The sequence below is a fragment of the Erinaceus europaeus genome, chromosome 4, assembly GCF_950295315.1.
Source record: "Erinaceus europaeus chromosome 4, mEriEur2.1, whole genome shotgun sequence".
NCBI lineage: Eukaryota > Metazoa > Chordata > Mammalia > Eulipotyphla > Erinaceidae > Erinaceus > Erinaceus europaeus.
In genome coordinates this window covers 117,802,320-117,820,083 of record NC_080165.1, presented here as the reverse complement: position 1 = coordinate 117,820,083, position 17,764 = coordinate 117,802,320, and the positions used below count along the sequence as shown (strand labels likewise).

Sequence of the window (17,764 nt, the reverse complement as noted above, 5' to 3'; positions counted from 1 at the left end):
CAGAAGGAATTTCAGAGATCTTTGATCCATTTTTCAAGCAAAAATACCAAATACCAAAAAAAAAGTTGAAGGTACGTAGGGCAGAGTGAAGGGTCACTTGCACAAATGAGTACAGAGCCGTGCCCTGATCAGTTCGGGATCGTTTTTGTAACACCTCAATGGAAAATACAGAAATGGAAAAACAAATAACTGAATAATTGTTTTGTTTGAAATTCATTCATATTATTATTGCAAATAACTTTCCAGTGTTTTATTAAATGTAGAATTCTGTGCTGTCTGATAAAGTAGCCACTAGCCACATATGCCTATTCAAATCAAAATTAATAAAAAATTGCTAAAATTAAGAAGTTAGGGACTGGCAAAATACATCACTTAATGCACTGTTTTGCCATGTGTGCAACCCAAATTTAACTCTGGTCTCTGGTATAAGCTTCCCTGCTATGGTTTCTTTCCTTCTGTTGCTCTGCCTTTTTTATCTTTATTCAGGTAGAGGGTGATTTTTGTATCTAGTCACCTCAGTTGTCTTTGAAGTGTTTAATAACCATATTTCACTTGTTTATTGGCTACCACATTGGACAATTCAGATGCAGAATATTTCAGTACCTTAAACCAAGTTCTCTTGAATAACAGTGATCAAGGTCATAGCCATGACTACTTAATTCTTAATAGTACTACTATTAAGAATTCCTTTCCCTTTTTCTATTTTATTATTACAGGAGAGCTATCCACGACATTATAAGATGCTTAGCAATGCCCCTATCTTCTGTCTTCTATCCTAAGGTGGCAGTAGCGTCCTCCAATTATAGCAACAAAAATAACTCCATACATTTGAAATGTCCCCAGCAGACAAAATTTCACACCCTTACTAAACACTCCCACCCTCTATCCTATTGAGATTCATCTATTTACAATAATATGAATAAAACTTTAAAATTACTTGACTCCACTCTCTGGTAAATTTGATAATATTCATTAAAAATGTGTTTTAATTAATTTTCAGGACATTTTGAAGACAAGCAGTTTTGCTTACTTTTGTAAGCAGAAATGATGGAGTATAATGAGTTGAGTGCTTTGGGTAACATCTCTTGATTAATTAAATTACAATGGGGAAGAAAGGAATATCTTCCATATTGTAGTATAGTATTCCAGATACTGCTGATTACTCTGCCCTATGTAAGAACAGTCTTTACTTTAATCAGAAGAACCTCAACTCACTTTAGTCCAATTCTGTTATTTTCAGTATTGCAAATTAAAAGTATAAGCTCTTTACATTTTATCCCTTATGAAAAAATGTTAGTTTTCTATGGCAAAAATTTTGTATTCTGTTTAGGAAATGAACATCTCAAAATTTTGAGGACTGAGAATATTATTGTGGCTTCATTAATCTAATGATATCTAGGTTTATTCATTAGCAGGAAAATGTATCTTGCATAGTCAGGATTTGTTTATGTCTATGGGTTTATTTAGAAGATAATTTTGGTCTTTGCCTTATTTGGTAAAAACTTCTACATATTTGCTGTCAGATTGGAAAAGTATTGCAATCTGAAATCTTGAGAATAATCTGATTTGTGTAGTCCATGCCTTGAGTATGTTAAAATGAAATTTTATAAGTAACATACCAAAGTAAATAAATAAATAAACAAAAAATAAAATTAGCCTTCACTAAACTATATTTCTGCTACATAGAACATTCCATATTGTGAATTAATGTACCAACCTGAATTTCCTGTGTATAAAAATATTGCTATTATATACTGTATACTTATTACTTATGATGTGGTAGAGAAAGTCTATCTCATTGAATAAATTTGAAATTTTAATGATTAAGTTTTAGGTTAAGAAATGAAAAATTAATAGTTTATCGATCAGTTTATTTCAAATTCATGCCTAAAAAATTCAATTAAATTTTAATTTCCTAAAAGATGTAGAATATAGCACTTCTAGTTTTTTTCAGGTATTTTCAAAAGTGATTCATGTGTTCCTGAAAATATATTTTCTTCAGTACTGCTAGGGAAATTATAATACACTTTCCATACTCAGAACTTACAGGCTCTAAGTAGCATTTTAAGCATATTAAATTCTGCATGTTTTCAAAGTAGTACATCACAGTTGCTATTGGGTATAGAAATATATCATGTTTCATAAAATAGTTAAAAACCTAAACTTATTTGTCACTTTTACAATTCTAAAAGTTTAACTCTAGAATTATTATGAACAACTTAGAAAGGACATAGTACTTTGAAGTATAATTATGATTGATTAGACTAAACTAATTCCAGCACTGAATTGTATACTACTTTAATCTTTTTGAAAAGTGAATGAACAGCAGATGGCCTAATAAAGACACTCTGTGTGCCTACCCAGTATGGATTGGCTCTGAAGGGACTACCTCTACACTTCAGAGTTCATATATTTGCTATACATCTGTCTTAGTCAAGGCAGATGGCTACAGGAAAGAGAGACTTTAAAACTCTTGGATATATTCCAATTTGGGGCTCATGTCTGAAAAAAAAATGCTAATAGGACTGATTTCAACCTTTAAGTTCTGCTCAATATTCTTTATAAGTATTGTGACCGGTAGTTCAAGATGTGTTTGTAAATATGATTGCTGCTGCATTTTACAGTGATTTATAAAGTTTTGAATTATAACCCCAGTCTTCTGTGTATATTGTATTACTAGAATTTTGAGATTTATTTGTAACTATTCAACTGGTTAATAAAATGAAAGAAAATAGGAAAACACAAGTAACATACTACAATTTAAAAATGAAGGCTAGAATTTCATATTTTTCTTGCTTTTTACTGTACTTCTAAAATAAATATGAAAGAGCAACATATTGGTATAACATTTAGAATTAAAATATGACTTGCAAATTTACAAAATTTACTTTCATATCATGAAAGCTTAATTACCTGTAATCAGAGATATTTGTTCAAAGAATATTAACAAATAAGCGCATGCTACTGATTTAAGAAAAAAAATGGAGGACTTTTAAAAAGACTTTTTGATTCCATGCTCTTAGAGCACATCTCTGCAGCTTAATAAGAAAATGTTTAGGTGTTTACTTATTTTTATATACTTATTTTCCCCCTTTTTAAAAACTATTTTAAATTTCTTTTTAGATAATAGATAAAATTCAGACCTATACATTTCACATGATCATTTTCAGATTGTTTTTACAACCTAGTGAAATATATTTATGAAGCAACCTTCTGTGCACTGGTTTTTGTCTTACAGTAATAACAAGTAGTGGCTACAGTCCCAGATCAGCTCATCAATATTCCCCACAACTATATCCTTCCAAGTAAGTGGTCAGTACATTCTTTCAGATTTATTAGAACTTTTTTTTGAAGATAAATGTTATTAATGTATAGTTATATAATGAAACAACTTTAAATTGGAACATATCTATGTATATCAATGATTTATAGAAAAAGAGTTGAATGGATGCTCAGATAGGTTATTCAGATAAAGACCAACTATAGTTAAGTATAATATGTAAGTATGTAGTAGAAACACAGTCATGGGTAATTCTCTTAGCTCTGGATATCTGTAGGTTTTGAAGAAAGCATCAACAATGAACCAGAACTGATTTTTAAAATTAAAATGTTCTTACTAATTTAAAGAAACTCTTAAATCTACATTTTATTCAAATATCAGCACATCATAATCTGTCCCATTAATAAAATACTATCACTGGATTTTAAATTCTAATAAACATATTTGTGGAGAATATCCTTTGTTAGTCCACAATAAATTTAGCCAGTAGCTTATTGAAAATAGAGGCAGAAATCTTAAGTTTAGCAACATTGGGAACATTGTGATTTTGATTGTATTCAGACAACTATGTTTTGATTCAGAGTCCTGATTCATTTAAACATGTTTTTTTCTGTAGTAGAGACTGTCGTTAAGCATAGACTACAGATTATGTATTATTTATTAGGGAACATATTGTACAGTGTGACATAATGAAGGAAATGGGATTCTGCTCAGGTTATCGCCTTATCATTATTGTTGTTATTATTTTTATTTTGCTTTTCCTTTAAGATTTGCAGTTTTTAATTAGTTTTTAATTAGTAAGTCTTATAGTCTTAAAGACTATTGTGTAAATTTTATAATAGTAGATCACTTACAATATGTAGAAATTTGTTCACAAGTATATAAACTAAAGTTACTAATGCTCCATTTGATTTATCTACATATTAATTGGAATATTGTTTCAAATATGAACAGGAATTTATAGACTGGGAAGAGAATTTAGATATACGATATCTAACCCAAACTTTTCATTTTACGGATGAGTTATAGACTTAGGAAATTTAAAGTATTTTCTCAAAAGCACAATTAGAAAGGTTGCGGCCATCTGAACTCCTGGCATTCAGATGCTCACCTTTCCTTATACTTATAAAAATTTATTTTGGATAAAGGAGAATACTGTCTATTATACAAAGTCGCTGAATCTAATTTGTCTAAATTAATACACAGTCTTTGTTGCCACAGTAATGCTATTTTTCTGATATTTAGGCCCTACCCACACATTCTTTCTACACCAGCAGCTCAAACAATGTCTGCTTACGCAGGCCAGACTCAGTATTCGGGGATGCAGCAGTCAGCTGTCTACACAGCCTACTCACAGACAGGACAACCCTACAGCCTGCCTACTTACGGTATTTCATGTCTTCTGTCTTCTTTGAGTTCAAGCAGGTAATCCTGCTGGTTAGTAGTTGTGTATTCTAGTCAAAGATGCAATTCAGAAATAAGACCATTTTACTAATTAAATGGTTTGTATTTGCATTATCCAAACAGAGTTGGGGGTGATGCTGCCAGGAATCAAGACAGAGAGTGGACTTTCACAAACTCAGTCTACATTACAGAGTGGATGCCTCAGTTACAGCCCAGGGTTTTCTACTCCACAGCCGGGCCAGACACCTTATTCTTACCAGATGCCAGGTAAGCAGCCACATGGGAAATACATTAAGTGAAAATGATTTGTTTAAATTAAATGAGACTCCTTGGCCTCAGATTGGTAATACAAGAAATGTGCAGTCATAAAGGTAGTTTTACTTATTTTTTTAAAGATTTATTTTATTTCATATGAGGTCGAGAGTTTTTGAGAGAGAGAGAGAGAAGGTAGAATAACACTCTGACACATGCATCTCCAGGAGTCAATCCAGGAACCTCAGGCATGAGAGTCCTGAACCCTACCATCTGAGAAATTTACCCTCTCCACAAGAAGATGGTTTTAAACATTATATTTGGTCACACAGTTTTCCCAGAATATACAAATAACTAGAAAGAAATAAGATGGAAATAGTTCCAGAAGCATGACCCATACCAAATTAAAATGATTAAGTTTCAATTATATCAAATTGACATGATTGAGGCAAAACAACTTCCATATCAATCATATTTAGCATCTACCTACATGAATTTAAAAATCCATGACACAAATTAGGGGTTTTTATTATTTTTTTCCAGATTTAAAAATTTTGAATCATATGAGAGAAACTAGAACACAATTCTCACATATACAATGCCAGAGATGGAACCAGGGGTCTTAGAAATACAAGTCTTAAAAAAAAAAAAAGAAAGAAATACAAGTCTTATTCTCCACAGGCTGGGAAATAAACCCAGGATCCCATGTATGTGTAGTATTTCTGAGCTGCCTCCCAGACCAACTTTTATTTTATATTTTGCTTAGAGAAAAAGAATGTGAAACAGTGAAAAAAGGGAAAGCCGCCAAAGTACTGTACCACTATCTGTGGATTTGTTCCTTAGTTCTGTTTTGAATGGTCTCATATTGGTGCTGGAAACTTTGGGAGTTGGGCGGTAGCGCAGCGGGTTAAGTGCATGTGGCACGAAGCACAAGGACCAGTGTAAGAATCCCGGGTTCAAGCCCAGGGCTCCCCACCTGCAGGGTGGTTGCTTCACAGGTGGTGAAGCAGGTCTGTAGGTGTCTGTCTTTCTCTTCCCCTCCTGTAACTATTTCTCTCTTTCCTATCCAACAACAACGACATCAGTAACAACAACAATAATAACTACAACAATAAAACAAGGGCAATAAAAGGGAATAAATGTTTAAAAAAAAAAGACAAGGAAGCTAAAGGGCGTAATGTGTGGAAAGTTTTAGATGTTAGCCATGACCCACTCCTTTGGCCCATAACTGTATTTTCTTTATCTGTAGAATTTGTATCCTTCCAATGCTCTATATGTGATCATTCTCTTAAGTTTTCTTCTTGCTTTTCACTTCTACTAAAAATAGTACCTGATCATTATGTAGTAGTTGCAAAAAAAAAAAAAAAAAGATTTTGGTGATATAATAAAAACTTATCTGTGACATTTTCCCTTTATCATTAGTCAAAGTTGGGGGCTATATTAACAATATCTGAAATAATGAGTTTTATAGCAATTTGGTCAGCGTACTAAAACTAGATTACTACTTAAACCTTTGGCTGAAATGGCAGGTCTTTTTACCTAGAATGTGGATATGAGCTCATTTGCATACCTCTGTAGAGTTACAGTGAGTCACACTTTAGAAATGTGGAAGAGACCAAAGAGACACTCTTGTTCATTCCCTGAACTATTTCATATAGGACATTCCAACTCAGGTTGATCTGAATACTGTTACTATTCAAAAGCTCATGAAAAAACAATAGCAATATCAAAAGTCTTTTATTTTAATCCTTAACAATCCAGTTGTGGGGCCATGAGTGGCAACTTGAACCCAGGAGTCAACCACTTTTTTCTTGTGAACTATTTGGCTCTTTTAATGGGGGAGTATCCACCTGGCAGCTTGAGGGGTACACATACCCAGAGCTAAGAACAGTGACTTAGAAAACACCATTCTTGACCTGTGAGAAGGCAATAGAACCGCCTAGCTTAGGGTGAAGTCAGTTACACACACTCCCCCCCGCCCAAACTGAATCCCTATGACCAAATGCTACCCATGCTCCAGAGTTAATTGCATATCATCACACTTGGACCAGAAGAAGAACTGACAAGAACTCCCTGGTCAGATCCCGAAACTCCAGAGCCCTGGATCTTCACTGACCTATGGGAAAATGAACAGGTCTATGAAGGTAGACAATCCTTTGTGACCTAAATCTTCACCCCTAAAGCAGCCTGTTCCTGACCAACCTACAGGACAACTACCTTTAATTTGAGAAAAATCTAACCAGCCTGAGGCCAGGCTTCCTCACAAAGAAGCTTAGAGAGCTAGGGGATACCCACCCTGATCAACCCAAGAAACATAGTTCCATTCATTCTGCTAGAGACTCGTGGAAAGGCAAACTCCAGTGATTAGCTTCCCATCTTCCCAAAATTATCTGCCTCCTCCTGGCATGCAAGACAACATGCTTTCTGAGTACACTTTCTGAGTACTGTATTGCACAGTCTTGAGCTCCTTATGTTCCTAAGCACATTAAAAAAAATAAAACTATAAATCCACACATTCTTTTTTCTTTCCTTTAATGAAAAAAAATCAAAATTCTGACCTTTTTGCAAAATTGAAAAGGAAGCCAAACTTTAGATGATTGCAGTATAAATAGCCACATAGTCTGAGTCCTTATTCCTAGCTCCTTTTCTAAGGAAATAACAAAAAGACAGAGAGCTACAAGAAACTATTCTAAATGGATTCTGTTTGCTTCCTGATGTAACTCCTCCCAAATGTTCAGCTCAAATGCAAATGATTTCTGGTCTTTTTTCCAGCCATGACATCATCTCCCCAGACAATAACTTGGATCCACCTGCATATCAGACTTCAGGCTCAGGGGAAAACAACAACAACAACAACAACAACAAAACTAGTATAGCCACAGGTTCTTTGGAATAGAACTAAAATATACCTACTAGCTATCTACAAAACAAAGAAACAGAACCCCCCCCCCCCAACTCTTCATCTGTACTATTCCAGCCTTTAGGTTCATGATGAGTCAACAATTTGTTTGGCTCTGTATGTTAAGTCTTTTTTCAGCCACCAGATTCCAGATGCTAACATGATGCCAACTAGACTTCTCTGGGCAGAGGACACCACCAATATGTCCTGGAACCCCAGCTTCCCCAGAGCCCCACCCCACCAGGGAAATAGAGAGACAGGCTGGGAGTATGGATCAACCTGCCAACGCCCATGTTCGGTGGGGAAGCAATTACAGAAGCCAGACCTTCCCCCTTCTGCATCCCACAATGATCTTGGGTCCATACTTCCAGAGGGTTAAAGAATAGGAAAGATGGGGAGTCTGGTGGTACTGCAGTGGGTTAAGCACACCTGGCGGGAAGCACAAGGACGAGTGTAAGGATCCTGGTTGGTGCCCCTGGCTCCCCACCTGCAGGGGAAATCACTTCACAGGCAGTGAAGCAGGTCTACAGGTGTCTGTCTCTCCCCTTCTCTGTCTCCTCTCCTCTCTTGGTTTCTCTATGTCCTATCCAATGACAGCAACAGTAACAACAATAATAATGACAATGATAAAACAACAAGGGCAACAAAGAGGGAAAAATGGTCTCCAGGAGCAGTGGATTCTTGGTACAGGCACCGAGTCCTGGCAATCACACTGGAGGAAAAAAAAAAAATAGGAAAGCTATCAAGGGAGGGGACAGGATATGGAGTTCTGGTAGTGGGAACTGTGTGGAGTTATACCCCTTTTATCCTATGGTTTTGTCATTGTTTCCTTTTTATAAATAAAATATAAAAAAGAAAAAAATATTTAAAAATGCAAATGATAAGACCATTTGAAGGCTCCAGTAGTCACATGCATCTCCACCCATCCATTCTCCCTAAGATTTCACTGTTCTTGTTTGATTGACTTTTGTCCAATAGAAAGAAACAGAAAGGAAGAAAAGGAAAGAAACTGCAGTTTGATCAAAGCTTCCTTAATGCCATGGAGATCAGATTTAAACCTGGGTTACACACATAGCAAAACAACACCCTGTCCTATCCAAGTGAGCTATTTTGCCTGTCCTATATATTTTTTCTTTGAGTACCTCTGCACTTCTAGAAGCCTACCTACAGTCTACAGGGATCAGATTGTCCCCTCATAAGCTCACTAGAATTATATATGAAAGAAAATAATTGTTGTATTGTTGTAAAAGAGTGTTAGGTATATTGACTTTATACATTTTTCAATTCCAAATTCAAATTTAAGGAAATTTGAAAATATATCTTATTCTTTGTGAAATCTCTTTAACTTTCTAAGTAGTACATTATATTTACAATCTGTTCTTTAACTCTAGGTTCTAGTTTTGCACCATCGTCTACAATATATGCAAACAATTCAGTTTCCAATTCAACAAATTTCAGCAGTTCACAGCAGGTATAGTAGCCCTTTGCCATTTATGATTGTCGTTATCTGCTTCTGATTTTTGAATAAGGGTTTCAGGTTGCCATTTAATTTCATGTTTTCCTAGAATAAGGTTTCACTATTGAAAATGAAGAAGACAGAGTACTAAAAAATAAGCTACCGATAATTCTTGGGATATATGTACCTAGTTACTAAAGATGTTCCTTTTAGGCACTCAAAATTTTATTGTTTTCATCACTGGGTATGGAGTTATAACATTGTTTTCTATTATTGTTAAATCATGCTAAGCATAATTTATATTTTTAATCATAAAATAGTTGTCTTAATGGGGCTGTACAGTAACTCACTTGGGAAATGCTCATACTTTGTTATGTGCAGGGTCTAAGTTTAAGCCTGACCCCTGCCATACTGAAGGAAGCTTCAGTGCTCTGCTGTCTTTTTCTCTCTTTATTTCTCGCAGTTTTTCTCTATCTGAAAGAAAAAAGTTAGCTCACAGCAGTAAAGTTCCAGCAATTAAAGAAAAATGTCATTATGGAATATTAAAGATTAAAATAGTCAATAATTGGTTGTGTTATAAACTGTAGATGATTTTTCATCTAAGATGTCATGTGTTACTAAACAACAGGCCCCTCAGACTATGCTGTTTTTTTTTTCTTAATTCATTTGAATAAATATTTGTTTCCTGCTTTCCTGGTGACTGTAAGATTTATTTAATACAAGGTCAGAGGAGTTGCTTGAATATTTCCTATTTTCTTTGTAACAAATAAAGGAAACTGTGAAAACCTCAGTAAAAAATTTCAAGTCCACCTGTTATGTAACCCATGAGAGACTGAGTAATAAAAATTTTCAACCTTTTATTGGTACATCTGTCCAGGAAAAGATTAAACCTTGCTTAGAAAGGTTTAAAATCATAAAAATGGTGACTGAGTTTTTGCATGAAGAAGAGAGTGGGCTAGCATACCTCCTCATTGCTGGTTATGCTACAAGATGTATAACTGATGATGGGAACTTGAACTTATTTATTTTTTTTAACTTGAACTTATTTAGTATCTGTCATCAAGGGTAGGAGACCCAGTAACGTAAATCCTTGAATCAGTAATTCTGGAGGCAAAGTGATCCCCTTCAACTATAAGCCGTTAGAATGTGTCTGATGAATATGGTGACAAAGCTAGAAGGGTGGCCATGGAGGTGGGTACATAGAAAAAAAATGCAGTCTTTACTCAATTTTAGATCCCCTCAAAGCTATGGACTCCAAAAGAAATGACGGGAAATAATAATCTTTCAAATGTGATGGTGATCGTTTTTCTTTGAAGCATACAAGAGAGAGCTTTCTCTTTAACTACTTCAACTACTATTTCAGGACTATCCATCCTACACAGCCTTTGGCCAAAACCAGTACGCACAGTATTACTCAGCATCGACATATGGAGCATATATGACTTCCAATAACACGGCTGACGGCACAGCATCCTCAACCTCAACCTATCAGTTACAGGAATCTCTACCAGGACTGACTAGTCAACCAGGTACAGATCTTCATTCAGGTGAAATATTTTATGTTTTACTGTCTAATACAATAGAGAATTTGACATGACAGAAGAAGTGCTGAATCTCTGAGATCTTTATAGCAATGACAAATAATTAGGATTTATCTGTGTTAAAACTGCTGCTGGATAGATCAGGCTTTTCTAGCATTTTGGAAAAATCTTTCTATTTTTGTTGTTATTGTTATTATTTTATTTATGAAGTGTAAACATTGGCAAGTCCATAGTATAAGAGAGGTACATTTCCACATATTGCCCACCTCCAGAGGTCCATATGCTTTTACATGGGTGCTGGTAGGAGATTTTAATCCCTAAATCATAGTGTGAGAATGAGTATTGATATAAAAAGATCAATAGATCTTATTCCAGATTAATTATTCTATGAAGATCTTGGAAGTTTAAAATAAATATTCTGTATATTATTTCATTTGAGTATAATTGATAATATTTCATTTAAATTTATAAAACTATATAGCTTCTTCACCTTTTTGAGTTAACTTCTGATGGTGGATATTCTAGGATATGTAGGATCACTGCTAGGTAGTTTAATACCTTTGTCTGATCACTGCATATTTAAAATGTATTCCTTGAGGCTAATTTGTATTCTTAATGGAATTGTATTTATTGACCTACATTTATCATACTTTAATTATTACTGGTAAAAAGTAATTTTTAGCTATTTAAAACCTCAATCAAAATTCTAGTATAGGGGCCTATTGAGAACACATGTTACCATGCTTGAAGACACAGGTTTGAGCCCATATACCCACATGCAGGGGGGTAACTTCAAGTGAAGCAAGTCTACAGGTGTCTCTCTTTTTCCCATTCTGTCTCCCCCACTTCTCTCAATTTCTGTTGGTTCTATCACATAAAATAAAAGAAAAAAAAAGAAAAAGAAAAAAAATGGCTTCCAAGAGTGGTAGATTTATAGTGCTGCCACTGAGTCACACTGATAACGCCAGTGACAATAAAAATAAAATTACATAAAAAATAGAACTTTTATCAAGATGATTACAAGGTTACAAAGAAAGGCAAAGGAGCTAAGGTAATAAAAATGACCTTGAAAAATATGAATGAAGTTTAAGGACTCACATTTCCTGAATTTAAGACTTTATAATAAAATCTAGTAATTATGAATATATAGTGTTGGTAAGAGGATACATAGAGCAATACAATACAATGGAGTCAGGAAACAGACCCACATGCATATAGTAGGACTCAAACTGTTAACAGATATTTTGGAAAATGAAGAGTTGTTTTTTAATTTTTTAAAAAATTATTTAATTATATTTATTTTTCCATTTTTGTTGTCTTTGTTTTCTCTTGTTCTAGTTAATATTGTTGTTGATGTCATCATTGTTAGATAGGACAGAGAGAAATGGAGAAGGAGGGGAAGACAGAGGGGAAGAGAAAGAGAGACACCTGCAGACCTGCCTCACCGCCTGTGAAGAGATTCCCTTGCAGATGGGGAACCGGGGGCTTGAACTGGGATCCTTACACAGGTTCTTGCGCTTTGCAGCACGTGCACTTAACCTGCCCGACTCTGACTCTCACCCCCCTTTTTTAAATGGTATTGAAACAGATATTCATATGTAAAAAAGAAAAAAGAATAAGGAATTTTAACTTGTAATTCAAGTTATATAATATGTATGAAAACTATTGCTATAAAACTTTGGAAGAAAACATGGAGAAAATTCTGTGACCTTAATTTATGTAAACATTTTATGGGTAGGACAATAAAACACAACCCCAAAACAAAAAGATAAGTTGAACTTTCAAAATTACAAACTTCATCTTCTCAAAAGACACTATTACAAGGATAAAAATGCAAGGCACATTTTTGGGGAGAGAATACTTGCCAAATCACATGTGTAATAAAAAGACTTGTGCTCAAAAATGTATAAATACTACTTAAAACAAAATAAGAAAAATGAGTCTAAGAGTATATTCAAGCATATTTTTCTCTCTTTATTCATTTGGGAAATTAAAACTCACCTCTCTTTGTTTTTTATTCAGCTTTAGGAAGGAAAGATAATAGGGCAACAAGGTCACAAAACTGTAAATTCTAAGTAGACCAGTGATTTCAGAAATTTTTGAAGTTAATAACTATTTTCGTTGTCTGTTAATTTACCAGAAAATTAATTTGAGTATAATGAAATTTATAGTGAAGTTGTTACTTTAAGCAATAACTGAAATATATTAATATTGATGAAATAACTCTTTCTCATCCTTTGTTCAAAATATAATCTATAAAGTAACTCTGAATTCAAAGGAAGATAGACTAGTAGTCACACTAGACTTTGTCTTTGATACATCTGTATTTAGTGCCCCTATTTTTCATTTAGATTCTCCCTCCTGTGAACACAAACATAGCCTCTTTTAATTTCTGGTCTGTGTTCCCTTTAGGCTTTCAGTTTGGGATTTACATCATTGTGTATTTGCATTTTATGTGGCACCTGGCATTCAGAATTCAAAGGAGGACATTCATTTCAAAGCCCTTACTTATTGTTCTTTTAAAACTAGAGTATTGCTCAACTCGGGCTTATGGAAGCACCAAGAATTGAACCTGGGACCTGGGAGATGCAAGCATAAAAATCCCTTTGTGGGAGTCTGGTGGTAGTGCAGTGGGTTAAGTGCACATGGCACAAAACCTAAGGAACAGCAGAAAGATCCCACTTTGAGCCCCGGTTCCCCACCAGTCTGTGTGTGTGGGGGGGTCCTTTCACAGGCAGTGAAGCAGGTCTGCTGGTGTCTGTCTTTCTCTCCCCCTCTGTCTCCCCTCCTCTCTCCATTTCTTTCTCTCTGTCCTATCCAACAATGATAACAGCAATAATAACAACAAGGGCAACAAAATGGGAAAAATGGCCTCCAGGAGCAGTGGATTCCTAGTGTAGGCACTAAGCCCCAGCGATAACTCTGGAGGAAAAAAAAATCCCTTTGCATAGCCATTGCACCACCTTCTTGGCACAGAGTTGTTCAATTTTGCATGCAGGCAAGCTCATGTCATCTCTCTCACTCCACTCAAAATCTCATGTGTCAAACCTGTCTTGATCCTCACTAAGCCTATATTGCTTTTCATCAGAACTCTTGCTATGAGGCCAATTAGTAATTACTAAAATGGAAAAGGTAGAGGATTTGTAAACCAGAACAAAGGAAACATATATTCTAATTCTCAATGTTATACATCTGAAACTCATATAATATTATACTCATTGATATTCCAATAAAAAAGTTTTAAGAATTTGTACCTTAATACAAAAATAAGAATAAAGTGTATTTGCTCATATGTATATTAGAGACTGAACAATCCATAAGTCTAGCAGAGTGTTTTTAAATTCACTGGAATAATAATGCCATGGGGTAAAAACATTTATATATTTAGATATAGGATGTGGGAGGTAGATCTTTGAGTAAAAGATTCATTCTCTTCAAATAATACTGTCAAATACAAATAATACAAATAATACTGTCAAAATAATTTTTTTCAGAGAGATGTAGATGGATACTTTCCAGTAGCTAAAGAATGATTAATATTCAGAGTATTTATATTTAAAAATTAAATGTAGACTCAAATTTTATAGTGTATAACTTTGAATATAACACACTAGTATATAAAGTTCTCATATTCAAAAGCAAAATGCTTCAGACTTCCATTAGTTGCTAAAAGGAACTAACATGATCTGGCATAAATTCTATATCAAAGAAGAATTTCTATTGAAATTGAAGAAGTTATGTTATAGTTACTGTGTTATTCTCTCAAACAAAAAATCACAGCAAAACAGATAGCTGGATCTTTAAGGACATCCATGACATCAGACCTTAAGTCAATACTGTTTTTTTTTTAAGTCAATGCTGTTTTAAGTTTAATTTTGTCTTTTAGATCTGACATGTTTTCAATAAATAAGCAAGCTTATCACTGTGAGATTTTTTCTTTACTGATGACAAATCTGAAGTATTTAGTTCTACAGTCTGAAAAGTATTTACCTGTGACTGACTCTGTGTTTTGTTCTTAATGCTAGATCTAACAATTAAACCTATATTTTTTCATAAGTCACTCACTGGTGATTGCTTTTAAATATAAGTATATTCAATAAAAGACAGCTGGTTGTTCTGATTTAGAGATTAACCTAATGAAGAAAAGTTGAATTTAAATATCTCAAGCTTAGAAGTTATAGTTATCCATCACTGTACTGATTAAAGGATAATTGTTCAGTTATATATAGTGTCAGCCTAAAAAATGCCTAGGAACATTGGTAATGACTTGGAAATTGCACATAGGATTTGGTTATTTACTTTATCTTATTAGTTTAGTGTAGAATTTTAAGAAAAAATAGCCACTAAGCATATTAAAAACAGATACTTCAATTCACTATGTTTATGAAATCTCTTTTGCTTTTAACATCAAATTTACCTCAGGTATATTACACTTTTGATTTGTATTCAAAACATTTGAACACAGATCAGTGCATTGTGATAAGAACTTTTTAAAAATAATACCTCCTTTTCAAATATTTGAATGTCTTTAAAATTAAATGCAGTGAGATATTCATAATAATACTATCCATTTTGGGGACCTTGACAAAGTATATTAGCTAATTAAAATTTACAGTGTTCCAGAAAAATAAATTATATATAGTTAGATCATTTGACTCTGAAAAAGTAGCCAGTTTATTAGCAAGAGTACAGATGTTGCTTTTCTATTTTTCTCTATTTTTCTTCATTTTTAATAGTGATTAAAAATTGATTTACAGAATTGTAAATCCATAGGGATATAATTCTATGTGGTTTCCACCACTAGGTTCTGTGTTCCCATTCTCTTCATTGGAAACTGCAGTAGTTATCCCAGGTTACTATATGGGCTGAAAAAAAAAAAAAAAAAATATATATATATATATATTTCCCCCAGAAGTCCTACCCTCACTTTCTTTCTAAGTCACCCCTATACCTATAACTACTTCCAGATGTCTTTCCTTCTTTCCTATTCTTTCTCAGGTAAGGGAAGCAGTGTCTGGTATCCAGATTCATTTCCCTCTCAGTGATGGGTTTCCTAGTGATAAACACTTTGGGTTCTGGTGAAATGGGGGTGCAAATCCCTCTGGTTTACTTCCTTCTATTACCCTTCTAGGAGTACCCTTCTAGGACCAAAATTTTGGGGGGAGTTCAGAAGGTGGGAGATTTGGTTTCTGTAATTGTTTCTATGCTGGACAGGGGCATTGCTAGGTTGACTCATACCCCCAGCCTGTTTCTGTTTTTCAAGCCTCAAGTTATATGAGTTATATGTTCAAGCCTCAAGTCCCCACCTGCAATAAGAAAGCTTCTCGAGTGTTGAAACAGTGCTGCGTGTGTCTCTCTATCTCACCCTCCTCTCAATTTCTTACTGTCTCTATCCAATAAATAAATAAAGACTTTAAAAGTTTAAAATATGTAAAGTAAACAGGATCCACAGTAGGAGTAGAACTGACAAAAATAGGAACCTTAGAATGAAAGGAAGCTAGGAAGTCTATTTTAAGTATGTTCCTAAGGGCCCATGACTTCAGTAACCTTTGGATGAACTTGATAGCTAACCTGAGGATGGACTATGACTATTGTCTGAGAAGATGGAAAACAGCACAGTTTTTCCTTAACAAAAAGCAGCTTGATAGTAGTGGAATAGTGCATGTTTGGGACCCCATGACTGTACACAAAGCATAATGAGAGGAAGGAAGGAAGGAAGGAAGGAAGGAAGGAAGGAAGGAAGGAAGGAAGGAAGGAAGGAAGGAAGGAAGGAAGGAAGGTTGATTCTCAAGATTAGGTGGTTGTTCATGTGGTAGAGTGCACAGGTGTAATAACCTGCTTTCAAGTGCTTAGTCCCCACCTATGGGGGGTCTGTAGGAGACAGCTTCATGAAACATGGAGCAGTGCTACAGTTTTCATTCCTCTGTTTCTCTCTCCCTCTCTATCTCTCTGCCCTTTATCTCTATCCAAACAAACAAATGCAACCCTTGGAGATCTGTGGAGCCACGCAGACACCAAATTCCAACAATAATCCTGCAGAGGGTGGGGAAGAGGTGACCTTCTCTGTCAATTTGAATTTTCCCTGCCTGTAACATTAGTGCAGTTTCCTGAGAGAAATGTGTCACATGTACTGAGATTAACATGGTTTTTTTTTCTTTAAAAATATGTAATGAATGTTTAATGACTAATTGACCTCAAGTTCTTGGTTTTACTGTGTCGTAAGAAAAGCTAGCACTGCCAAAAGATAGAGCCAGTATAGTTGGACCTGAGAGACTGTGACAGCAACACTCTTCAGGAACTACCTTGAAGTTATTTCAGTGATTTTTTTTTTTACCTTCACTCTGATAAAAAATTGTAGGCAGTCTTGGGTCCAGGTGGTGACGCATCTGCTTGGGCACACATGTTACAATGCGCTAGGGCCTGGGTTCAGGTCCCCAGTTCCGAACTCTGGGGGAGAAGCTTCATAAGTCATGAAGCAGTGCTGCCAAGTGTCTCTATCTTCTCCTTCCTCTCAACTTCTGGCTATCTCTATTCAATAAATAAATAAAGATAATGAAATACTTTAAAAAAGAAATTGTATGAAATCTGTGTGATACTTGTGATCGATCATCAAAAAGAGAAATAGGTCTGAACTGTTTTTTGGTAGAGGTCTGGAGGTCTGTTGCTGTTTCAGCAAGTATAGCCTAGGTTTTTAACGCTGAGGTTTTGAACAAGTTTCTACAGATATTCAGATAAGTTAATTAAATCACATCACCAGTTTTCTTTTTATTTAAAGAGAATAAAATTTAAAGAAAGCACAAATTTAAGAAAAGATCAGTGTCTACTAAAGATAAACAGATGTATTGACTCTGACCCAGCAGTTTGGAGTATGGAAACATGTATCCACAAAGACTATACAAGATTATTAATATTACTCATAACTTAAAACTACC

The 17,764-nt window shown here is 34.6% G+C and overlaps 1 protein-coding gene across 21 annotated transcripts in view; it reads left to right on the top strand.

The window, feature by feature from the left end:
* The window catches only part of EYA4 (EYA transcriptional coactivator and phosphatase 4), a 318,081-nt gene that overhangs the window by 256,185 nt on the left and 44,132 nt on the right, over positions 1 to 17,764 (top strand). For 14 of the 21 annotated variants that reach the window (XM_060190433.1, XM_060190411.1, XM_060190416.1 and 11 more), the window contains 5 exons: positions 3,239 to 3,305; positions 4,526 to 4,668; positions 4,808 to 4,951; positions 9,227 to 9,306; positions 10,655 to 10,838. In XM_060190433.1, coding sequence (XP_060046416.1) covers positions 3,239 to 3,305; positions 4,526 to 4,668; positions 4,808 to 4,951; positions 9,227 to 9,306; positions 10,655 to 10,838 — 618 coding nt within the window. The remainder of the gene's footprint in view (positions 1 to 3,238; positions 3,306 to 4,525; positions 4,669 to 4,807; positions 4,952 to 9,226; positions 9,307 to 10,654; positions 10,839 to 17,764) is intronic. The other 7 variants (XM_060190413.1, XM_060190418.1, XM_060190417.1 and 4 more) reach the window with 1 other exon arrangement.